We start from the raw sequence: 26,407 nt of genomic DNA on the forward strand, positions 1-26,407 counted from the left end.
ATGAAAACCACAATGAGGTACCACTTCACACCCACCAGGGTAGCTGTAAGACAGATAATAACAAGTGTTGACAAGAGGGGAGCAATTGAAACCCTCACACACTGTTGGTGGGAATGCAGGTGCTTTGGAAACAGCTTGGCAGTTCTTCAGAAGGTTAAACAGAGTTACCGTATCTCCCAGCAGTCTCCTGACAGGCACATACCCAAGAGAAATGAAAACATGTCCATGTACAAACTTGTACACACATTTCCTAGCATTATTATAGCTAAAAAGTGAAAAAGCCTAAATGTCCAGTTGATGAATGGTTGGATAGAAACGTGCTGTATCCACACCGTGGGTAATGTGGTGAGGGTATGTAGCACTGCCAGAACCTTTGTGGAGCGACTGGACCACACAGCTGCGCTCTGGTCAGGAATGTACAACATTGAATTGCTCTCCTTTCTCCCCAGAATCCGGTAGTGCTCGGTTTTTGTTTGGAATTCCCCAGTTTAATAGGCGCGAAGCGACACTTCACTGTGGCATTCATTTCCATTTTCCTCATGGCTGATGGCACTGAGCATCTTTTCATAGGGTTATTTGCCAGCCACATAATCTTAGGTGAAAAGTCTGTTCAAGTCCTTTGCCCATATTTTGGAAGGTTGATTTGTTCTTAATTATATATTCTGGATGTAAGTACACTATCTGCTGGATTTTGCAAATTTTCTGACAGTCTGGCTTGTTAGTGTGTTTTGAAGAGCAGAGACTAATTTTGCTGAGTCCAGTTGATCTTTTTTTTTCCTTTGAGGGATCATAGTTTCGTATCTAAGAAATATTTCCTAACCCAAGGCCATAGAGATTTTTCTTCTTAGGTTTTCTTCTAGATATTTTGTTGCTTTAGGTTTTACATTTAGGTTATGATCCATTTTCAGTTAATTTTGGTCTGTGGTCTAAGTTAAGTTTCATATTTTTATATGTGGATATCCCGGCACTGTTAAAAAGATTATTCTTTCTTCCCTGAATGACCTTTGCAACCTTGTAAAAAATTGACCACATACACATGGGTCTGCTTCTGGGTTCTCTGTTCTGTTCCATTGATCCATAGGTCTAACGCTTCACCTGCACCAGTGTCCTGATTAGCCTTCTATGAGTCTTGAAGCTCTATTCTTTATTCAGAAATGTTTGGCTATTCTAATTGTACTTTTCTATATAAATTTTATAAACAGCTTGATTTTTTACAAAAATTCCTGCTGGGATTTTGAGTGTTTTGTGGAAACTAAAGATCAATTTGGGAAGAAATGAGATGTTAATATTGAATGTTTCACTCCACGAACATGATCTATCTTTCTTAAAGTCTTCTCTAAGTTTATTAATGTTTCTACATTTCACCTACAGATCTTGTATATATTTGTTACATTTCATGTTGTGTGGTGCTATTGTAAATGGTAACTGTAAAAATTTGTTTCTAAATGTTCATTGCTACTATGTAAAAATATTATTTTGTATATTGACTGCTTGAACTCAATTAGTTCTAGTAGCCCTTTTTAAAAAAAGATTGCTATGACTTTCCTATATAGGCAGTCATGTTATCCACCAGTAGATACTGTCTTACTCATTTCCAGTCTGTGCCTTCTCCCCCAACCCCGCCATCCCCACCCCCGACCTTATTGTACAGTGACCTGCAACACAGTATTGACTAAGAGTGCCTTGTTCCCAGTCTTTGAGGGGGAAACCTTCAGCCTTCATCACTCATAGGATGTTAGCTGTAGACTTCTTGGTAGATGGTCTTTTCAGGTTGATAATCCCTTCTCTTCCTGGTTTGCCAAAGAGTGTGTGTATGTGTGTTTAAATCATAAATGGGTCTTGAATTTTGTCAATTTTTCTGCACCTTTTAATTTTTTTGGAAAAACAGTTGAATACAATTTACATACTGTAATATTTGCCTTTTTAAAGCATATAATTCAGTTTTTAGTATATTTAAAAGGTTTCCTGCAACTTCTGAGATGATCATATAGTTTTACTTCTTTTGTATGTTGATACAGTGAATTACATTGATTATTTTTTAATGTTGAGTCAACCTTTTATTACTGGGATAAAACCCAACTGAGTCATGATGCATTCTTTTTATCTACTGCCAGATTTCATTTGATAATATAATCAATTACAGAGTTGAAGTCTGTGGCCTTATAGTAAATATTACTCTGAACATAATTATTTTCTTACTGCTTTTGAGTAAAAACTAAGCATGCCTTAAATGCTTTCATAAAACCTATAGGCCTTTATACATTTCATTTTATAAAATCACTTGGATCATAAAGAGCTCACATGTGGTCTATAGATAATGACAACATCTGCATTAAAGAAAACCTCACATACACACACACCCCAAGTCCTAAGTAATTGACGTAAGAGAAAATAATTCCAATAGTGAAGGCTTTCTAGCCTTCCTCTCCTTTGGGTTGCTGCTGTGGAATTTCTACATAAAATTCTGAAAAAGGATGCAACATGATGCTGGAGGTCCTGGTTTGAAGCTGCATTTACATAACAAGTATTTATTTTCTTAGCTACTTTGTTACAGACCAATAAAAGTGGAAAACTTTTCTAAAGTTATTTTTATTCACATTTTACATAAGACTGAGAAAATGTCAATTGTCCCGATGAAGGAATAGGGAAGCGAAGGCAGTGGTCTCCCCCTAACACTTGCTGCTCTGCCGGTTTGATTGCCTACAGCTTTTGAAGTTCCGTCTCCCAGAGAATCCAGAGATAAGACCTACAGATCACTTTAAGTTCTTGAGAGAAAAGGAAACTAAGAAAGGTGCTCACCATAAAAACATCAGACATTAAAAGAAAGGATAAAGTAGACCAAGTTTCTGCCCTTTTGCAGCAGAGGGAAAAGAGAAACCATACTCTCGTTTCAAAGCAATTTAGCTTAATCATAATTGGGCAAAATGACAGACTTATTTTTTAGTTGTGTGCTTTCAGAAATCAAACTTACTTAAAATCAGATTTTAAAAGTTTCTTGTAACATGGTTAAAGGTGTTTTTAAAGAAAACAAAACCCTTTTTTTTACAGAATAGTATAAATGTTTATTTTCTGTATGATTTACTTTGCTGTCCTGTTTTTACAATATAGAAAAGTGTATTCTTTGAATAGCTCTAGTAAATATAAATTTAATCTTTCTACTTTGGGATGTAAATAGAGCTAAAAAAAATTATATACCCAGCCCTCCCCAAATAGTCTTTTAAAATTGTTGAATTAATGTGGATATTAATCTTGTTCAGCAATTTGATGCAAATGCCTAAATACAAAAAGTTGCTTAGTAAGTACGACACAGGAAGGAAAAGTCTTAATACTTTAGATAGCTTCTTGAAAATCAGAAAAACTAGTAGCATTTGATTGCACCTTCAAGTTTTTACAAGCAAAACATTCTCAAGCAATGCCGTCATACATAATCTACAATTGTAATCCAAATTTCACAAACATTTTCTGCACACTGTATATAAATACACATCACAAAGGTGCAATTAGAATTAAACACAGAATATGTACAAAATGAACAAAGTTTAGGTTTAGACCAAAAAGGTATTGTAATCTTTGAAAAATAACTTGATTAGATATTTTATCCTCTTACACTGATTTACATTTATACAAATTTTAAACATACTAGATTGAGGTGCTAAGAATGTTTGCACTATCTACATTTAAAGTTACTGAACTATAATTTTATAAATCCAGATTTCAAAAGGAAGATACTTCAGTGAATAACGGAATCTTTTTTTGGATTACTTAATTTCTATTGCCTATACCTTGCGTGTTCATATGAACATATATACACACTTAATACATACAACTATCGATTCCTTGTAGGAAATGTAATAATCATATACTAATAATTACTGAGGATTAAGGTACCTAACAAAATACCTGAATTCCAACATGGTTTTTTTCTTGTCATTAAAATCCGAGTCCTATTACTGGCTCTAAAATTCATAAAGCTTTTGAATTAGCGAAAATGATTTAGGTTATTTTAGTAATAATAAGAAAACACTCATACCTTCGACTTATCAAATCACTGGCTAAAAAGAATGCCATATTAAGCTTCCCTTATAGAAAGAAATCCCACTATAATTTGGAAAGTTTTGTTAGGAGGCCCTTTCAGTAAATCAAGTAAGACTCATACATTGGATTGAGACCTCTTAGTTCGAAAGTCTTTAACAAGAATTGTACAGATGAAAAATCCTTCCCTAAATTCATCTATTGGAGTTTCAATGTTCTTCATTTCTCCATCCAAGCCAAATTTTATACCTGATCATTATGTAAGGTTCTACTGTCATCACTACATAATAATCTACCTCTCACTTTTAATAGTCCCCAGTAATCACTCTGACAATTTATCATTTCAGATGCACACCACTTCCTTCAAAGAAAATGGAAACACCCTAGAGCGCTTCTTAGTCACGCCTCAGAGAAATACATTGCCTATTAAGAACTATTTACTGTCCCTTAACACTTTGGTTTTTTTTTTTCAACTTTTTTATTTCAAAAGTGTGCCTATGGATTACTTCCCCTTCTGACATTTCCAAAGTGACAACAGGATAGTATTCCAGAATCTGTGCTAAAAAGCTGGTTTTTCTTAAAAAGAGAGCTTTCCTAAACGCAAAATGTCATTTGAATATGTTTCATTAGAATTTGTTTATGTGGACACTCTATCTGCTTGGGTCTAGTGCCAAAGAATGACTGGATAATACCAATGGTTGTTTGGCTTTTTCTACTGGAACAAAGTCATACAACACCAAACGTTATAAATTATAGTAATTTATAAATGTCCTTTGTCAATAGAATCAGAAGGACAGAACATCTAATTCTTAAGAAACCCATGCAAATTAAAAATCCATGTAATACAATAAAGAAAAACTGAATTTAGAAGGGACATAAACAGGTTTAACTAAGATTTAAAATGTACTAATTTCCTCATTTAAAATTTCTTCTCTTTCAGTATTATAATTTCAGGTCTCACAAGGACTGAACCAACAATACAATAATTGTTAAACTATCTTCCAGAAGATCAAGTGGCCCTGCACCTTCCATCTTCTGTGCAGCCCACGGACAGTCTCCTGTGCAAGTTCAGCAGTTCATGGCACAAGGGTCACTTTTTGCTTTTCCTGCAGAGTTGATGACGCTCATCAAACACCGTCCGAATTCCTCGAGTATCATCCGTTCGGCTGCTGCCTTGGACTTTCCCTTCTTGTCCGCCTGCTCCGCCTGCGCAAGAAGGCAGTTACACGTGGCTTCGGCTACTTCCTTAGTTACAAACGTGAACGGCAACCTGAAACGACGCGTCAGAGAGAGACGTGATGGTGCTGAACCACAACCCAAGGGAAGGACATTCTGTCAAGTGAGAATCTGCCGCCACCTTCATGACCCACCGGCTCACCGGGCACTATAAGCACATCCCGGAGAGCTTTAAAAAGTTAGACCTGGTTTTATTATTGAGATTATTTTTTAAAGACTGTTCAGAAAGCATAATTTTAACAGAATATATGTAAACAAGGTAACTAAAAGATGTTAATTCTACATGTTGACCAGATAATTCTTTTTTATTTTTAAACTATTTTAAAAGATTTTATTTGTCAGAGAGAGAGAGAGAAAGAGCAAGTGAGCACAAGCGGGGAGGGCAGCAGGCAGAGGGAGAAGCAGGCTCCCCACAGAGCTGGGATCCCGATGTGGGACGATGTGGGACTTGATCCCAGGACCCTGGGATCATGACCTGAGCTGAAAGCAGACTGGCTTAGTGACTGAGGTGTCCCCCAGATAATTCTATAAAAACGTACTCCTGCTTCATGAATGTTAGTTTCTGGAGTGCAATCTTTGTTTTATTGAGTACGATTTCTTCATGGGCTACAACACTGCCTGACACACAGAGGCACTCCACGAACACCTGCTGAATGAAGAAAAGTGGGAATTCAAAGTACTATCTCCTGGGACGCCTGGCTGGCTCAGTCAGTTGAGCATCTGCCTTCACAGCTCAGGTCGGCTCAGGTCATGATCCCAGGGTCCTGGGATGGAGCCCCGCACTGGGGCTGCTCAGCAGGGAGCCTGCTTCTCCTTCTCCCATTGCCCCTGCTTGTGTTCCTTCGCCGTGTCTCTCTCAAATAAGTAAATAAAATCTTAAAAAAAATAAAAATAAAGCACTGTCCAGAGTCCCATATATATTGTTCATTAGAAACAAGAAAGCACACCAAAATTCTACATTGTTACATCACAACAAACAAAACATGGGAAAACCAAATGCTGTTCTATACATGGAGTTTCTTTCATAAAGTATTAAACTATTTAGGTATCAAGAGGCTTGCTATATGTAGCTAATTCTTAAAGCCCTCAGATACAAAATCAGGCAGCCTGATGTAACCACTAACACTGACAAGGAAACTACAAAATGAATGAAGTCTGAAATTAGGGTCTGCTACGACAAGAAGTTACTAAGGCTTTGGGCTGCGATACAGCTGTAGAGAAAACTGTAAAATACAAAACACTTTATATTAGAAAATACTATGTTAATATTATATAATTAATAACACTATAATAGTAGTGCTCCTTATATAATATTTGGAAACTACAGAAAAGTGAGAGGAAGGAAAAAAATTCAAATTTTTGCCACTCAGCAGTGTATTAACATGACAGTAAAAATTTTTTAATTTTTAGTTTTGATTATAGTGTATAATTTTATGCTTTTACACTCTATAATATTTTTCCCAGGTTGAAAATCAGTTGTAAATATTTCAGTGTAGCAATATCTTTAATCTCCACATGGAGATTTAGATTTAATAATCTAAAGGATTACTGAAAGCAGATGACCAGAAAGGATCCCTTGTTATAACCCTTACTGAGGTGTCTGCCCATTTCCAATCTATTCAGTTACTAACCATTTGCTGATTATATTCCACTTACAAGAATTCTTCAGAATCACCATCTGCAATATTCTGAACAAAAAGAAGCATTTCTAGGGGCTCCTGGGTGGCTCAGTCGGTTAAGCATCTGACTCTTGGTGTCAGCTCCGGTGACCTCATGGCTGTGAGATCAAGCCCAGAGTCGGGCTCTGCGCTCACCGCGTCTGCCTGGAGTTCTCTGTCCCTCGCCCTCTGCTCTTCCCACTTGTGGCCTCTCTCTCTCTCTCTCAAACAAAGAACATTTTTTTAAAAGAAGCATCTTTTTTTTCTTTCAAGATTTTATTTGTTTGAGAGAGAGAGACGGGGAAGGGCAGAGGGGAGGGAGAAGCAGACTCTCCACTGAGTTGGGAGCCTGATACGGGGCTCGATTCCGGGACCCCGAGATCATGACCCGAGCCGAAGGCAGACGCTCAACCACCCAAGCCACTCAGGTGCCCCTAAAGGAGCATTTCTATAAGCATTAGAGACAACTTCAACTTACGCATTTTAAATAATATATCCCATTGGCAAGGCTCAGTGCATTTAATAATTCCTCAAATTAACTGCTACCAAAATCTACTCCAAATCTGTATGAGCAAGTCTGGCTGCATAAGGCCTGCCAAACGCTGGGCTAGAGACTCTGTTCTTCGTAGCCACCTGGTAAGGATGACAGGAAGGATTAAGGACTCCGAGACCCGCAGTACTTGTCGAACTCACAAACTGCAACAGGGAGCCGACGGTATTTAAACGCAACTCGGCCACACAGTATAGCTGGATTCCTCCTACTCCAGAGTTCAGCGGTCTAGTGAAGTTAGGGGTGGGAAAGGTGCTCCAGAAAGACAGGGAAAGTGCTACAAGGGCCGGGAAAAAGCAAGAGAAGGTAAAAATGTGCCAAATTATGAGTGATAATACTATCAGGAACAGCTATAAAATTTGGTTTTCTTAGGGGTTTGTGAAATTACATAGTTACATAGTGACCTCATCTTAGTGGGGACAAATTCAGTTAAATTAAGTCAGGGAATCAACGCGTTACTGTGCACTGCGTCGGACACAGTGCTCCTGTCACCTGCCAATCCCTTTACGAGTAACTGAAGTAGAAAGACCGTGCGAAAGGAGGTCTGCGACAGTCAGAAAACGAACTCGATCTAGTCCGGGAAGAAGAGACGGCCGCAGCAGTCATATCATACTACGAAGACATGAAAACACTGACTTACTTTCCTCCCCCACTATTCAAAGCGGGCGTGGGCCTAGTAAGCAAGTCCGAAATCTGAGAAGATAACTTCGTTTTCGCTGCTGTTTGCTGCTGTACCCTGACTTCGGCCGCGTCCGCCAAGTGCATCAGGGTCTTTCTTTCTGGGCTTTCTTCAAAATTCTTGCAGCCAACACATTTGCATATTGAGGAACACATTATTTTTGCCTAAAAGATTTACAAAAGAAAAGTTCCCAAATCGAACCCAAAAAAAACATGAAGTAGACTCTGTGATCAGATCAGTAGGAAAACAATTAACTAGCCAACTGACATCACCCGCAAGGGAAACCTCTCCCTGGCCAAACCCTAAGTGGCCTAAGTGGCTGACCACACGTATGGGCAGGTCAGACGTTCAGACCAAGAGCGGCTCTGCACAGGGCATGTCTCTGAGCCCTTCCATGTCAGTTTTTCCCCCGATATGAATAACTTATGTTCTTTATAAAGAATGTGAATGATACAATATTTAAAAATAGCAGTTAGCCAGAATCCAACCACCTCAATCAATCAAATCACCATTAACATGTGGGTGACTTTCCACTTAGGCAAAACCCCAATTATCACATGACAGGAATTCTGTAGACGCTACCTTCGTTAGGGATCATCTCCATCACCTCCCTCCCCGAATCCCCCTCTCCAGATTCCCCAAACCCTTCAACAACCCATATTAAACTAGTGTGTCCTTGCATGTGAAACTATGGAAAGCACATATTTCTAGGAAAAACACAGCCCTCAAGTGCAAATAGCTATCTTAACTAACAAATACATCAGTCTTTCTTTTTTTAAGGTTGGTTTACAAAATCACACGCTCACTTTCTGCAGCTTCCTCCGCTCACACCACGCTTCGTGGGATCTTCTGCCCCGCCCCACCCCGGCCAGCTTGGACGGAGTTCATTCTACTCATTCTGCTGGTGGCTGGGCCGCAGCCCCTGGGTCGGGTGCGGCACCACTGATGTGCGCAGTCCCTTGCCTGTCGCTGGGTTTTCCTCGTTTCCAGCTCTTGAATACCGCCAATAATGTGGGAAAAGATTTTTTTATAGGTATATTATGCTTTTATTTCGGTGAGATTTCTAGAATTGGGCTCACTGGTACATGTATTTTAATAGATGTGGCCAGACTTTTTCAAAAGGCTCTAAGCCCTCACATCTCATGAGCAATGTATAAGGGCCTTTCCTCTATCCCCACAGCATGCGCTGTTTCTAACATTTAGCAATCTGATGGGGACGCAGATAAAGTGAGATCACATGGTTCTTTCATTTACATTTCCCACGCCTCTTAAATTTGAATATCTTTTGTTGGCTTCATTTTCTTCCGTGAACCCCCATCAATTTAAAGAAACATACCTACTGCCCTTTCTACAGCACCTGGCAAGATCAACAAACCATATTCCGATAAACATACTTACCCTGCTCCTTTCTTACAATACACAAATAAATTCTCTTTACCGAGGGAAAAGAATGAATATACACTTTGAGTTCGCTGGTTTACTATGAGCCGGTCAGAGAACCTAACTGAAGTCGTACTTCATACGTATCTAATGATGAAGAGAGAAAATCTCTGATATCCAGGGGAAGACGACATACCATGAATGGTACTTTGGATCGAGTAGGAAGAACCCTAGGAAAGGCACTGACAATCTAACAGGAACTCGGGAGGGAGAAATCAGAATGACAGGGTAGTCACTTAGCTTTGTTAATTTAACTTTCTTTATGGTCAAAAAAAGGGGGAGGAAGCAAGGTTCCAAGGCAGAGCCATTGAAATACTGGGGACGGTCCCTCCTCGACTCAACGAGCCCTGAAGAGTGAGTGAAAGGAACAGGTATGTGCCATCCGGATGCAGACCAGCTGGGTCAAAAAAGCCAGCTCGATGACAAGACCAACAAGTGCACACGAACTGGCGGACGGCACAGCCAGTCCGCGGCGGGCCGTCGGCTACCGCTAGTCGCCGTTAGGTGTACTCTAAGTTTTCCCATTTCTTGGTCTTTCAGAATGACACAGGAGTTATTAGACACCAGGTGTCCGGAATGTCGATGATTTTATTCTAACAGGGCAGCTTTTTCTCTTCTAACCGATCTCAGCCAGCACTTCTTTTCTACTTCTATTAATGCTCAGATTCAATTAAATTATTGGCTCTTGTGTGTTGGCATCTCATATGCCTCGCATGTACTGACTGTCCAGTGCCGTACGCACGGAAGGGCTGCTTTGCCCTTCTGACCCAGCTTTCCATCAATTTCCACTTTCTCCCTTTTTGTAGATTTGGTTTTATGACTTACATTTTTTACATACTCAGGACAAACTCTGTACAATACAGTTCGTGAACAGAAGCCACCTATTTCGTCTGGTGCTCAAACAAAAATGTCATCTTTGACAACACAGAATAAAAAACTGATTACTGGACTGTAGACATTATTTAAGAGACTTTCAAAGTATTCTTGATTATATGCAATTTTCATTCATAGTGACTTTAGGACTAACAAGAGGTTACCTTCCTACCCTTCTTGAGAGAGGTATCTGACTTCTAAAATACGTGAATTCAGAACGCATGACGCAGAGCACGCCATGCACGAAGTCCTCACTGGGACACGTGTGTACGGAAAGGGGCAGGAGCGAACTCGAAGCAGAGCACACCCTGCGAGGCCTGAACGCCCCGAGCACATGGTGTCACTTTACCAGAAGCGCCAGGCTATGGCTTCTGCCCAAACTAAAAATAACGTACCCTCTGAACAGGAAGTTTGAAAGCCTGCAAATACAATCGTGAGAAGGGTCAACTCACTGTAGAAAGGACCCAACTCAAAAGGCTGTCAGGAAAGCGTTTCAGAAACACGGAGAAAGCAGTACAGTAGCGTTGGATTAATCTCGGGCATGAACAGACTACGTTTAAGCTCTGAAAGCAGAAATAATAAACCAGATAGTACTTTGTCTATAGCAAGAAGGGGATGGTTTGAACAGCACCTAAACATGCACAGTGTCTGTCCAGGCGGAGCTCTGACCACCTGCCCCGGAAAGACGCCTGAGCAGTGAGCGGAACCGCCGGCGAAGCGGGCTGGCCATGGCGCAGATGGGTGTAGTCATTTCAGATGACCGGTGACCTCAGCCAGCGACATTCCATGTGTCTCCCTTCCTATTCTTAGACTCGGAGAGCAAACTTCTTAACATGATTCAGTTCTTCATGGAGCAGTGCTCTGTAGGAGGACAACAGGCATCTGGGGCAAGAGAAATCTTCACCTTCAGGACCGCACCCTTGAGTGCCGGGGATCACGCATTTTCAGAAAGCCCGTGGAGGCCAGTGGTCATACCCCCCTCAGTGGAGGCCCATTGCTGGAGTTTCCAATCCACTTTGAGGTTATTTTTACTAAAATTGAATAAACTGGGGCTCTGACGTGCGTACTTCCAGGTACGAGATTAAAAAGTATGACCGGATCCATCAGGTGATGAGACCCTGAGCATTATGTAATGACAAAACCAAGGTATCGTTCCTCGGAGGCCCTGCTTGGGAGGCCAGAAGGTCTTCCTCAGACGAGGGCCCCTGCACCAACTGAGCTCATTTTCAAACTGCAAGCGCAGAGTTTTTACCATACACCCTCGCGAAGTTACCTGCAATGAATGGTTAGATCATGCTCCCCAACCAGCATCTCACCTCATAGCATTCACAGTAGTTTTTAAGACATCCTGACCGTTTGCAATTACACCCTTTGCTGTGACGTCGATCGGATTCTCCCTCCTTTCCTTTCCCTATCTTCGGCTTGAAAGCTTCTGGGTTTCTGTCAAGGCATGCCTATCAAAACAGACCAAACGTCAGCTGAAGTTCAGTCACACCATACTAAAAACTGCAAAAGGAATTAATTTTCATTGTTAAGACAACTGAGTTCTACAAAAATCAGGTAAAACTGGAAATTTTGGTCAGTTAAATAAAAAGTAATCACCTTTATTGCTTTTTGCCTTTCATTTTCATGTTCCAAATTATTATAACAATTAGTACAATTGCAGTTGTTGCAAAATTCACCATTTGCAAAGCAATCACAGTATCTGGAATATAAAAATCAGTGCAGGTCACATAAGAAAGTCATTGTTCAAATAAACAAAACTAGAAATTATCTGATTGAAAGCAGTTAGAATGTACTCGGAGCCACCCAGTCAGAGAGTTAATTTAAGCTGATGGTCAACCACGTGATCAGGCTCAAAGGTCAAGTCACACAGGCTCTCAGAATTTTGGTTCAGAAACTTAGTTCCAAGATTACCTGTTGTCAACACAAAAGCTACATGATTTTATATGCCTCCAAAGTAAGTTATCTCAAAATCCAAAAAAAGGTAAAACACGGGCTATCTTCCAGTAGTGGAATCGGCTCCAGTGAACTACAGTCGTGCTTCTTGGGACTCTAAACCCCTTATATGACCAACGCTTTTCACTTAATTGTTTCAGGCCAAATCTCTTGGTTCAGAACTAATAAGCAAATTAATCATCCAACAATTTTAAAAGCTACTCAGAGTATCCCCTCATTTAGGAGGCCAAATATGAAGGTCATAAAGAAAGTCAAATTTAGGGGCGCCTGGGTGGCTCAGTGGGTTAAGCCGCTGCCTTCGGCTCAGGTCATGATCTCAGGGTCCTGGGATCGAGTCCCACATCGGGCTCTCTGCTCAGCAGGGGGCCTGCTTCCCTTCCTCTCTCTGTGATCTCTTCCCTTCCTCTCTCCTACTGTGATCTCTCTCTGTCAAATAAATAAATAAAATCTAAAAAAAAAAAAAGAAAGTCAAATTTATGATTATTGAAGACGGAGGCTATGTCTGTCTCACGCTGCTGTGTCCCAAAAAACCCTCCACCAGTGCCTCATCCATGGTAAAGACATTCGTTCTGAATGAATGAGAGGGCACTTTCACACCGTCACACGTGATCAGACATTCATGTGCACGTTTATTTAAATTACTTAGACTTAGAAATTGGTCTGTTAAGACTTTTAGTTAACTATTTGCTTTTAAAAGCATTTTCAGCTATATCAAATATGAAACAGTAGCAAAAAGACTTACAATTTCAAACACAGCGATTTTGTACAATTACAGGGTTTTCTGGGCCTACTGGCAGACTCTGACGGGATTATGCTATACAGATACAAAAAGAGATACACACTTTAATCAATTAAAGATAGCTATTAAAAATTAGAAAAGTCTCTGTAAATTCCTCCTAAAATAAAGCTTTAACACACATAACCATCTCCAATAAAACTCTGCTATATTGTTCCCTTCGCATCAAGTTCAAAAGCTAGCTGTAACCTGAAGAGAGGCAGAGAGCCAAGATAGGAATTGGGCGGGAGTGGGGGGGGGCGGTTACAAAGGAAGTCATCAATAGTTTCTAAAGAACACACCACAAAAAATATTCTTCTTTCTGAGAGAACTAAAGCTGAAATCTGCTCAAAACTTGTGGGATTCAGTTACCAACAGCGGCGAGGAGAAAGCAGTGTGTGGCCCCACGCAGTTAACGCAGCACCGCGTCGCCGACAATACCGCAAAGGAACGGAGTCCCAGATGAGAAAACGGAATAACAACAACAAAAAAGGCAAGGACCTAACATAGTAATTTAAAAACTAGTTAATATCAATTTTAAAACATATTCAGGATGAGGGAGAGAGAGAGAAATAGATAAGAACATGTGGCAAAACTGATTAATTGAAGTGAAAGATATTTGGGGCTTCTTTGACAGCTCCCTTAACTTCTCAAACTAAAAAGTCCTACAGAGGCATGCTCATATGGCTTTAAGGAAAAAATATAAATGTAAAAATATATATACCTATTTTGTAAAAAAAACCAAATCATTTATATATATGTTTATATACATAAATACAAATGTATTTTGAAATATATTTAGTTAATGCTGCATTGAACCTGATCCACCAAGTGAACTTACATGTGTTCAGAACACTCACCCGTTGAATGGAAGCCTTGCCTGGGTCTGGATGCCAGGGGTCCCAGTGAAGCTTGAGCTGCTCGCTATGGACACATACGAGGACTGCTGCAGCTGCAACGGAGAGAGGCGGCTGCAGACACACACACACACACACACACACACACGCGCGCATTCACAACACTTTCAGACATCGCGATCAGGAAGAAACAAACCCATCTACTAAAATGGGAAAAACAGTATGGAGAGTTTCATACAGACACAGGACTTCATGGAGCTCTTCTCAAGGCCCACACTAACACTAGAGGGTGAAGACAACGCGAACGTTTGTGGAACACTACGCGGCACAGATACGAGAAGGCGTTCACAGAGCCGCAGGCCCATCAGGATCAGGAAGCTTGGGGTTGCGCTCCGGCAGTCCAGGTAGTAACCTGTGCTGGTGAGAACGGTGCAGCGCGTCTGCTTGTAAACAGAAGGGTTCTGTGCGGTCGCTCATCCCATTACGAGGTACTGAGAGTGAGAATTACATGGGCAACCATTTCTATTTTACACTGATTTCCACACAAGAAAAGAGATGCTGATGACAGAAACACTCAACAGTCATTTTCTAATCAACAGCCACATTAAACATACTCCAAAGTCCACTGTGTTAGAGAAACCAGGTTTCTGCTTCTCTCCGGTAAAACCCGAGGACATCAACTCAATGGTTTAGAACATGGTGCTCATTTGCTGGATTCTCACATGAAAAAGAAAACGTCTATCTGCTTCCAGGAAGCAGCACTCCAATCACTGCCAGCCAGCGGATGATACGCGGCTTTGACTCTAAAGACGACCAGATGAGAGTGTCTGGGCAGGTGAGGACAGGTCACTACAGGTGCGTGGTGATGGTCGGCTGTCCGGGAGCAAGTCCACAGCACCCTCGTCATCTGTGAGAAGAGCTGGCTGACAGCCACAGCGCTCTCTCTAAACGCACTTGAACTCTGCCGACGTCAGCTTCAATGCTCCCTCTTCTACCTACACAGTCTCACCCTCTCGCCAAACCGCTCTCAGTTCCCAAGTGTCTGATTGTGTATGTGACTTGTGCAAATGCTAGAGGTACCTCAAAACAGATTCAGAACTTTCTGTTAGCATCTTAAGATTCTGGAAGCAGCCATTTTAATACTGAGTACCAGGTTTTTCAGTACTTTGAGACTGTGAGGGGGCTGTACATCTTTGACCAAATTATCCCTTTTGAAACGCAGTGACTCCGTTTCCTCCTCTTACCTGGGTCACGTACTGAGCTGGAAGCACCGCGTAGCCCACGTTGCCTGTTCCTGGCGCAGGGGCCAGCACAGTGCCTGGCGGCAGGTTGGTGAGGTTGGGCTGGATCTGTGGCAGTGGAGCGGCCGGCATGATGAGCCGCTGCTGAGGCTGGCTGCTGGCGACTATCTGCGGAGTGGGATTGATGGGTTTGGGAACGACCTTCAAAAGCAAAACAAAACAAAACAAACACGCATATCCACGATTACAGAAATACACATTACAGCTTTCCCATTCAGGATGAATCTCTTGCATGTGAATCTCAACTTTCAATTTGAAAAGTGAACTGTTTGGGAGAGGCTGAAGAAAGAAGTCCTGGGACACTCACCTGTTTGACAGTCTGTGCCGAGACGAGAGGAACTGACATCCGCACGGGAGTGGTGTTAACGACCACTGGCTTTGCTTTTTAAGAAAGGGGAGGAAAGGACAATTTATTTACAGGAAACAGTGCTTGAAACATTGAAGATGCTTCGTTCTCTCAAGCTATCCTCATAAAAGAGCTTAAAGAATCCCACTGGTTTCCTGTTTGGAGCAATCTGCAATCAGGATAGTTACCTTTTAAAATTCCGTGACCATCTACCAGGGAACTTGGAGCTAAGGGAGCAGCTACAGTCTATCTGCCTGACAAGGGAACGTTGGTCATTTAAGACAGCCTACTGAAAATACTTCTGTCTGTATTTGGATGATTTAAACGCTCCCTACTAAATCAGCTGAAATGTTCCTTAAATAAAAAGACTGCTGTTCAGGAGCTTGAGTAACAGTGCTGTTCTATATTCTTTCTAATTGCCACGTTTGTGTGACAACCAGAGAAAACACCATTCTTGTATAACTCATTATTTACAGAGCACCTACTAAAAGGCAGCAGGAAGGTCAGGAATCTGGTCTCTGAGTCGTAACACCCTGGAGACTCCAATCCTAATTCTGCTGCTTTCTAGCTCTCTTGGCCTATATCCCCATCCATGACGTGGGGATAGTCCCTCCCTCACAGGGTGTAAGGGTTAAATATGTTAATCCATGAAAATTATTGGAAGAGTGTCCAACAAACAGTGTCTCAATAAATGTTAGCTGCCATTAATGTCATTGTCACTATTACAATCATTAGTACTACATAAATGGCATTGCAGACTGTGTTTCAGGGAAATTAAACTACAAGACACTTGCTCAAAGAGATTACACTCAAGTAGAGCAGATTAGACACGTACCAAATAAAATACACACGGTTAAAAAGAGAAAGTGCCGCAGACTCAAGGGAGCCTGGCAGAGGATGAGAATACAAAGAGCGCGGGAGGGCTTAGTGTCTGAGATGGTCCTGATCAAGGGCCAGGCTGTGGAGGAGGCACACAGACTGGGGCGGGCCATTCCATGCAGAGGCAGGAGCATGAGCAGTGGAGGCCTGATGCTGGAAAGCAGCGAAACATTTCCCAAAATGTTGAACAGACCAGTCTGGTTGGAAGCTAGGGTTAAAGGAGGTAAGCCCAAGTCTTGAATGTCAGGGTTGAAATCTATATATTGAATCTGCATTTTTTAATTCAGTAGGCAATGAGGAGTTCCTGAGGATTTCGAAGTACAGAAGTACGACGAGAACAGCATAAAAGGAAACCGTTTGGTAGCAGCGTGCAAAACAGAACAGGGCTGCACGGAACAAGGCAAGTTAGAAGACTGCGCACGGAGGGTCTGCTTGGGCTGACGGAGCTGGACATGGACAGGAGAGCAGCTGCAAGAGACAGGGTAGAGGTGAGAGGAACATGAACTATCACCCGAGGGGATGGCAGAAGCTGCACGTGTAGGGGAAGAAAACTAAGTCATCGTGAAGCTTCAAGCGACCCGGAAAATGACAGCTACCAGAACCAAAACCTCCAGCTGAGCTGATCTGAAGGGAAGATGAACCCTGACCTGGAGAAAAGCTGTGATGAAAGTCAGGAGAGAGGCCGGCACGAGACCAAAAGAAGAACCGTTTCTAACACGGCCTACTGCCACTCCCACAGTCTAAAAAAAGGGACTAGATAGGAAGGATAGCCCTTCCGGTTTTATTTCTGCAAAAAGACGTAGAGCCTGGTCTGAAAGAGAGAGGCTGAGGTAGTGGGATCTAACTGCTCTGAACAAAGAACAGACCTTCTTCGACCAAAAAGCTCGGGAGGGTTAGGAGTCCTGGAAGACCGTCAGACAGGATTCCAACCTACAAGGGAGTGGCCCTGCAGCAAGCGGGCAGAGCAGAGAGGGGGAAACAGGGAACCCTCCAGAAAGTGGTTTAGTGGTGACGACTGCATCTCTCTCCGTACACTAAAAAACCACTCAACTGTATGCTCAACAAGGGTAAATTTTATAGCAGACACAAAGTATATCTCAGTAAAGTTGTTATACCAAAAGGAGTGTAGGACCATAATTACAGCACCAGGGACATCTGATGCCGGATTTAAAAGTATTTCCTGTTCTGATTCTCTTCAGTTGCTTTAGCTTTAATTTATAATAACCACCATAGACTGGTCTCAGCAACACTAAAAAGAATTTATAGGTGAATTAAAAGGAATTAAAAGCCTGAATTTCTGCTTGGAATCTGGAGAACAGACCCCCTACACCATTTGCTCCTTGGACAGGAGGCGCTGGTCGTGGTCCATGGGCACACTAAGCAGCGCTTCTGAAGTGGCTCGGACAACCAAAGAAGGTGAGAACTTCTGGTGGTCTCTGCAACAGGAAGGAGTGTGTGGCCTGCCCTTAGTCACATCAAATGACAGACGCAGATGGTTTTTATTTGGATAATAAAGAAAGGGTGACTGTCTCTGTGCACGTGGGCATACGTGCGCGCGCACACACGCACACAGGCACACAGCTTGAAAGTTTGGGAACTCCAGGTTTACACTAGCTTGATATCTGCATGCACGAAAACCTGGGAAATAAAGGAACTATAAAATGAAGTGGCCCAATTACCTACGGGAAGGGGAATATACTGATGTTACGTCACGACGTCAACGGTCTAGATTTCTCCTTCTCCTCAACTTTGAGCGTAGTTCCACATGACCACTACTGCTATTTTCACAGAAGCTGGAATACTCTTCTTTTTTAGTCCTGAACAGAAATTCTGAACAATCCTCTTAGAACCGCCTTCCAAATCTTAGAAACCATACATCCAAGTGTTTAAGGCTTTCTAACTTCTTAAACTGACTTCCTTACCAAGATGCAAGGAGATTACATTCTAAAGAGATTAACCATGAACTCTTCTGGATCTTTCCACTATGCTGCCTGCTATCCAGCCAGCAGAGAACATAGTGGAGCCTTTGAATACCGGTTTTGTAGGGCTTTGGTGGGAAATGTATAAGATGAGCCCAACTCCCTTTGGCATAAGGAAATCCCTTATTGGAAATTAAGCCCCTCGAAAGACATGCTCGTGCATTCGATGAACTACAGCAACTATTTTTGTAAATCTCTACTAAAAATTATAAATTACTCCTGTGAAATAATACATATTATGTATACCTAGGTCTCCTACAGGGTAGGAGAGCAAACGGAAAACTACGGGTGGACATAGGGCAATCACAGAGGTGGCTGTGTACGGACGGGCGGGAAGAGGGTAGACAGGGGAACTGAAAAGCTGGAGAGACGGGGGCGGACGGAGAAGGAAAGCTAGCGGCGGAACGCAGAAAACAAAGAAGCAGGAAAAAGAAGGACGTGTGTAGGTGAGGGAATTCCAGGAAGGAAAGAGCAGAGAGAGGAGGAGAGAAGCAGGAAGACAGATACGAACTTGGAAAGGAAGGTACCGATAAATACGCTAGAATTAGGAACCATCCAACCTACTCCTCCACTCCTCCTGGGTCTTCAGCAACTTTTCTACCTCCACCAAAGGCTCATTATCGACAAGGAACTGAGCGTTAACATTACACTGGAAATGGGTCTCAGCACTTGGTCCACATATAAACATACGCACATAAGACATAACCTGTTGCGCCAACGGCTGCTTTACATCACCAGGACCTCCAGAGTCAACCACCCTTGCAGCACCCTTTTTAGTGGCCTGCTAAGTTTAAGCACCGAGAGCAGAGAAAACGGGGCTCCCTTAGTTAGCAATACGCAAGTTTCCTTCTCCTTCCGTTAAGAACACCTTAATAAAAGATTTTCTTCCAAAATCAGTTTAAAGACGGATTAGAAAATATAATTACTTAACAGGTCTAATTTCAGTACAAGACATACTACAATACTGTTTCCCTCATGTAACCTCCAGGCTCTCCCACTGGTAATTTAAAAAATCAACAGGTTTTCTCCTCCAGTTTCCCTCGGGTGAACTAGATCTCAGCAGCAGACAGCTCCAGCCATCTGATCCCTTAATAAAAATGAAAAAGCAAACAAGTGGTCTTTAATTCTTCTATTTACATCCAGTAAATAATAAATCATTTACTTGCCACCAACTGCTTTTTGACATTGATGGGATATGCAGCAGTCTTCTGAGACAAAAAATTTGAGCCCTAAACTACAAGCTGTTCTGATCCTTTCACACCGTTCAACTTCTAACAAGCAGATAAACACGGAGAGCGCTGGTGTGTGTCTGTGTCTGTGTCTATGCGTCAGGTGACAGGAAGGGCTCAACACAGACAGAAAATGGAAGGATTACAAATAGGAATATTCTCCACAAAAAGGAGAAATAAGCAAAATAACAGAATATTTTAATTGCTTTTTATTAGCAATTACAGATTCAAAATAAGTAAAGGATGAAAGTAGTTATCAAGTTCTTGTACCTTGCCTATTAGTCATTTCACTGATCCAAACCCTACTAAGCAGCTTCACAGTTTAGAATAGAACATAAATAATTGGGTTCATCTAAATTTGTCCCATTAGCATAAATGACAGGCTTATAAAACAGCAACATAATGGCTACCCCAAACTGAGAAATAATTCTGATGGGCTGATGGTCCAGCGGGGACAGTGTACACCGGCTTCCAGCAGAGTGAAACACCGTGATTGTACAGAAGACGGTTCCATTTTGCTGCCCTCTGCAATAGTGGCTTGTTCACGCTCCCAGCTGAAATGCCACACTTAATCAGGACTTCAGCAAGAAAAGGACCAAAGTTCTTTCATAATGTTCAAAGAAGTCATTACTGTGTTTAAGAAATGGTTACTAACCTTGCTGGAGAGGTTGAGTGTTTGTACTGGGATTCTGACTAACTGGCTGGCTCGAGCTACTGGCTGTTGTGGCAGTAACAAGGCGGACATAATGAAACTTGCTTCCAGGCACTTGAATCTGCTGGACATTGGGAGCAGTTGCCAGAGGAATAATTGTCTTAAACTGTGATGTGCTCACGCCTCCAACAGTGATGGTCTGCACAGCTGATTTCACTGCCTAGTAAACAATACAACACGGCTATTGTTAATCTGGGATTTAACTTTCCTACCCTTTTAACTTATGACAATCACTCAAGTAAAAAAGTATGTTCCTGTATTTCATCAAAAGCTGTTGCAAGGAACAACCTGTTCAAAGAGAAATGAGAAGAATAGTAATGAATTATAGGAGTGAAACCAAAATTAACGAGTTCTACCTTCTATCTCTAGTAGTTACTTCCTTGAGAATCCAGGTCAGATGACTTGCTATGAAGAAATTATTACTTAAGTTATAAGAACTTATTCGGTTGTTATTATTTATGAGACAAGAATTACTTTAAAACTCCCAGAATTAAGCCTCATATTCAACACAGAGAAGATACAGACACTTGGCTTTACTGCTACCCACCAAATTACCTAGGACAAATTTCATTTTTACATCTTCTAAAAAAGAAAGAAATCCAAAAGAAAGGCGCATCTTACACCCTCATTAAGTTTAGTCGATCTAACTGTATCCACAAATACAAATGTACCCACTAACATATGGGTCTTTAAGGGGCCAAATTAGGCCCCAAATTACCCCAATTTTGGTTGTGCAGGATAACTAATTTTGAGAGATTCAAGCTTGAGTCAGTATAATCATTTTAATAATTTTTAATCCTTTCCTTTATTCTGATAAACAGCAATGTGACTTCCCAAAAAGCTAAATGAAACATCAGAGGCAGAACTGAAGTCTTTCAAGACATTTTCAGTTGATGTTTAACCAATATGCGACAGATTCTTCTCCAAAGCAAAGGTCCAGACCAGATCTCAGCTGGTTCTACAGTATCATTTCATAAAGAATTACACCCCCTCCTAGACTTCAAAGAGCCCTCATGCTAACGACACCTGACATGATGGAGGAAATCTATATTATGTGCAAAATAATTTATGAAAAAATAATTCTTAAGAATTTGAACATTTTCATAAAAGCTCAGGAAAAAAGAGAAAAGAATATCATTTGTATGGAAGCTCTATAGGCAACAGTCAAAGGAGATTACTTCAGCATAAAATATTCAAATATTATCCCCAGGCAGAGGCACCACAAAGCAGATTTAAAACAAAGATAAGAGACAAGAGCCACAACAGTCATGGGTTAAATGGAAACATTAAGTTTAAGAAAAGGGATAAAATGTTTACATATGGAAGCTACTGACAAATCAAGCAAGCATGAGACAAATATATACAGTGAAGCAGGAGGCTTCCTATCTCAGCTCCTGGAAGAAACTACTGCCCTCAACAAGGTGCCTCCAGCACAGTCAATTTCTCAGGAACTTCCTATGTCTGAGGGACACGCGTCCAAAGCGAAGTAAGGTGATAGGATTTACACCCAGCAGCCACATCGTGAGCGAGGTCCAGCGCGGCACGAGTACAGCGGTCACTTCAGTTAAGTCTGCACAGCAGACCTTTTTTCCTCTACTTTCAACTTTTCTGCATCCTAAGCTTCAAGCTACAATGCTTACGAGATATATATATAATTGGGTCTTTGAAACAAAAATAAGATCTGACTGCATTTTACATCGGTGTATGTCTAACATAGCTATTTAAAGATCTGGATTTCAGTCCACCATTGTACTGTTTCCTATTTGAACCACCGGTCCTCTTCCGTTCCTTTTTTCTCTCCTTCTTACGTTCTTTTGGGTTAAATATTTTATCCTTTCATTCTCCCTCCCTGTATTAGCTTTTTCTTTATACATTATGTTACTAATCTTTAATCTGACTTCTCTAGGCTTCCCTTTACTTCATGAATGTGGCCTCTGGTGTTCTGACTCCCTTACTAGGTCTCTGATGACTTCAAACAGATTTTTAAAACATATTTTCTTCTGCTGGTCACCCTAGAGATTATGATGTATAGTGTAGGAACTGAATTAGTACTTTACATATCACCCAAGAAATGAAAGACCATAGAACACTAACACCACTTATTCTCACCCCATCTTTGTGCTATCGTGGAGTACTCTAATTCTACATATAACTTTACCTCCACAAAAAGTTATCTACCTACACCCACAAATTCACCCTTCTGGTCCTTCCCGTATCTTCCTGCTTCAAAGCACCAATGATTTAGGATTTTTCTTCTGCCTGAAGAACTCACTTGAGGATTTCCTTAAATGTGGGTTTGCTGACAAGGAATTCTCTCCATTTTGTGTCTCCAAAAATGCCCACTCTTTTATCTGTATCTACTTTGTTGACAAACTCATCTATTAAATTCTTAATCACTGTTTTAAGTTTCCAGTTTGAAAATATGCACCTGATTCTTTTTTCTCAATTGAAGCATACTTGATCCACAATATTATATTAGTTTCCTGTTCACTGGATTCCTTCTTATAAGTCTCTAACTCTCTCCTGAAATCCTCCATTTTGTTAAATAAATTCCTGAATATATTAATCTTAGTTACTTTAAAAGTCTAAATCTGATAACTCTATTGCCTGTATTTCCTGGTTTTGAAAAATTTGGCTTGGTTACCTCGTGTGCCTGATGATTTCTGATTAAATGACAGGCATTATTTATGAAAAACTGAGCATAATTTCAGGTTCTGAATGATGTTATATTCCTCCAGAGAAAATTCACTTTCGTTCCTGGCAGGTAGTTAAAAGTAGGAGAGGATTCTTCTAAACCAATCACAAATTGAGCAGCTTTGAAGCAGAGCTTGACTCTCCCAGTGGTCTTGCCTATTTCTGTCTCACTCTTCTCCTATATAGTGGCCCCAACTAGGAACTCGGTGTTTATAGGCTTCCTTTGAATCCAAACTTTTGTTCGTGAGATGTGTAAGACAGACAGATCCACTAAACTCTTTAACTCTTCTGTAGCTACTTTCTGCCCATCATCTTGGTCTTTCAACCACAATTTACAAATCAGCAAATGCCCTAGGAAGTGTCACAGTGAACATGAGGCTGACTTCTCTAGGCTTCCCTTTACTTCATGAATGTGGCCTCTGGTGTTCTGGCTCCCTTACAAGATCTCTGATGACTTCAAACAGATTTTTAAAACATATTTTCTTCTGCTTTTCAGTTGTTTTTGCTGAGACAGTTGGTCTACAATGCACTAATTCTGTATAGTCAAAAACAGAAAATACCGGGGCGCCTGGGTGGCTCAGTGGGTTGGGCCTCTGCCTTCGGCTCAGGTCATGATCTCAGGGTCCTGGGATTGAGACCCGCATCGGGCTTTCTGCTCAGCAGGGAGCCTGCTTCCTCCTCTCTCTCTGCCTGCCTCTCTGCCTACTTGTGATCGCTGTCAAATAAATAAATAAAATCTTTAAAAACAAAACCAGAAGATACCAACTGCCAAGGTTTTAATCTAGGCTACAGCATTCCTTATTGTATGACCTTGGGCAAATAACTAAACTTCTCTGTGCCTAAGTTTCCTCAACTGAAAATGTGAAAATAATATCCTTCTTATAGGATTATTGTAAGGATTAAATGAGCTAAATTATATTTAGTACAAATAATAACTTACCACACATGATAACGTTAAGTAAAGGTGAACGGCTATCTGTATCATCATTATGATGGCACAGCATATGGTACATATGGTCCATCTCCCATTATGGAGAAACTGAAGCTAAGAAAGAGTAAGAAACTTTCTCAAGGTCACAAAGCTAAAAAATAGCAGAGCCAGGATTTGAACCAGACCCAACTCCAAAGCCCATTCTTTTAAGTAGGACATTATAATGCTTCCAGCTGTAGATGCTTAATGAATAGTTATTAAATGACTAAATAAAAGTAAATAGTATCCAGTCCTCAAGAACTCTGTTAAGAACTAAAGATGTGCATTTGCCTCTAAGAAACATTGAAAGCATTTTTTAATCAGTATGCTGAATAGAAATATAAACACGTTATTTAAATGTTCGGGGTTTTTTTAGAAAAATTTTTTTTAGAGATTTATTTATTTATTTGACAGAGAGAGAGAGAGAGAAAGAGAAAGAGATCACAAGCAGGCAGAGAGGTAGGCAGAGAGAGAGGAAGGGAAGCAGGCTCCCCGCTGAGCAGAGAGCCCGATGTGGGGCTTGATCCTGGGACAACGAGATCATGACCTGAGCCGAAGGCAGAGGCTTAACCCACTGGGCCACCAAGGCGCCCCTGAACGTTTTAATTTTAAAATAATTTTAGACTCACAAGAAGTTACAAAACTAATACAGAGTTCCCATGTACAATGCCCTCAAAGGAAGAACATCTTACATAACCATAGAACATTATCAAGACCAGGAACTGATACAATACTGTTAACTACAAACAGAACGTACTCAGATTTCCTGGTTTTATATGCAATTTGGGGGGATGTTTATAAAGATCGTATAGATTCATGTAATCAAATTCCCATCAAGATACAAAACTGTTCCATCCCCACAAAGAAACTCTCTTGCACTACCCTTTATAGACACAGCCTCCCCCACCAACCCTAACCCTTGACAATCACTGACTAAACCACATTTCCCCAACACCTGAAATACTAGGTAACATATAATAGCTCATATTTTTGCAAAAGACAGAGGCATTAGAGTACCTTAATTTCCTGGAGAATTCACAAGTTGGTCCCTTCCTTGAAGTACAGTTGTCTGAGAAACTCTGTATGGATGCCTCTCGGACTATACCCCATCACCAGAAAAGCAGCCAATATGCATTCAGTAAAAATCTTTAGGGTCATCTCTTGGGGCATCTGGCTGGCTCTTTGGTTACATGCCTGACTCTTGATTTCGGCTCAGATCATGATCTCAGGGTTGTGGGATTTAAAAAAATCTTCAGGTATCTCTATTTCCTGATTAACATCCTTGACAGCTGGTTAAAAACCAACTATCTTAATTGAAATTTAAAATAGCAACATTTAACATGCATTAAGGGCTCCCCTCAAATACATGGACTTGAAAGATTCTATTTGTTCTATTTCCTAAGCTATTACTTTTTTTTTTGTTTTTTTAAGATTTTATTTATTTGAGAGTAAGAAAGAGCATGACATGGGGGAGGGTCAGAGGGAGAAGCCAACTCCCCACTGAGTGGGGAGCCTGATGTGTGGCATGTCCCAGGACTCCAGGAGCATGACCTAAGCTAAAGGCAGACTTAAAAAACTGACTGAGCCACCCAGGAGGCCCTTTCCTGAGCTATTTCTTTTTTTTTTTTTTAATTTTATTTATTCATTTGACACAGAGAGAGATCACAAGTAGGCAGAGAGAGAGAGAGGAGGAAGCAGGCTTCCCACTGAGCAGAAAGCCCGATGCGGGACTCGATCCCAGGACCCTGAGGATCATGACCTGAGCCGAAGGCAGCGGCAGAGGCCTAACTCACTGAGCCACCCAGGTGCCCCCTGAGCTATTTCTATTTACAGGCTAATATCATAATTATGTTTTAAAAATAAATTTCTTTGAACATTATTTTCCAATTGGCAAAGTCCTTGCTTAAGTGAAGTTTACCTAAAAGGAAAGAAAGAAACCACCTCTGCAAATGAGGATTCTTATTCTACTGAGTGAAGCTGGAGAGAGGGAGGAAGGGGAGAGGGAGAAGGGGTGGGAGAGAAAGAGAGAAAAGACTCAACCAATATCAAAAACAGTGAGTTCGTAAGGCTCCATATTTGGTTCTGTCTGTAAATACTGCTTAGAAATCATTGTTTGGACAATACAGGCTTTGGGTTCCAGTCAGTCTCAATCATGTGTGTATTCAAGCAACCCAATGCTTCTCTATATCTTTTTTTTTTTTTTTAAGATTTTATTTATTTATTTGACAGAGAGAGACA

The 26,407-nt window shown here is 41.1% G+C and overlaps 1 protein-coding gene across 16 annotated transcripts in view; it reads right to left on the reverse strand.

Annotated features, from left to right (window-relative positions):
- Positions 1-3,036: 3,036 nt before the first annotated feature.
- LIN54 (lin-54 DREAM MuvB core complex component) overlaps positions 3,037-26,407 on the reverse strand; it is a 67,837-nt gene continuing 44,466 nt past the window's right edge. For 14 of the 16 annotated variants that reach the window (XM_032334770.1, XM_032334761.1, XM_032334771.1 and 11 more), the window contains 9 exons: positions 20,449-20,665; positions 15,668-15,741; positions 15,304-15,501; positions 14,063-14,154; positions 13,170-13,241; positions 12,071-12,173; positions 11,785-11,922; positions 8,117-8,319; positions 3,037-5,302 (listed from right to left, as the gene is read on the reverse strand). In XM_032334770.1, the coding sequence (XP_032190661.1) occupies positions 5,101-5,302; positions 8,117-8,319; positions 11,785-11,922; positions 12,071-12,173; positions 13,170-13,241; positions 14,063-14,154; positions 15,304-15,501; positions 15,668-15,741; positions 20,449-20,665 (1,299 nt within the window). In that variant the 3' untranslated portion in view covers positions 3,037-5,100. The remainder of the gene's footprint in view (positions 5,303-8,116; positions 8,320-11,784; positions 11,923-12,070; positions 12,174-13,169; positions 13,242-14,062; positions 14,155-15,303; positions 15,502-15,667; positions 15,742-20,448; positions 20,666-26,407) is intronic. The other 2 variants (XM_032334760.1, XM_032334768.1) reach the window with 2 other exon arrangements.

This window comes from Mustela erminea, chromosome 2 (assembly GCF_009829155.1).
Source record: "Mustela erminea isolate mMusErm1 chromosome 2, mMusErm1.Pri, whole genome shotgun sequence".
Taxonomy (NCBI): Eukaryota; Metazoa; Chordata; class Mammalia; order Carnivora; family Mustelidae; genus Mustela; species Mustela erminea.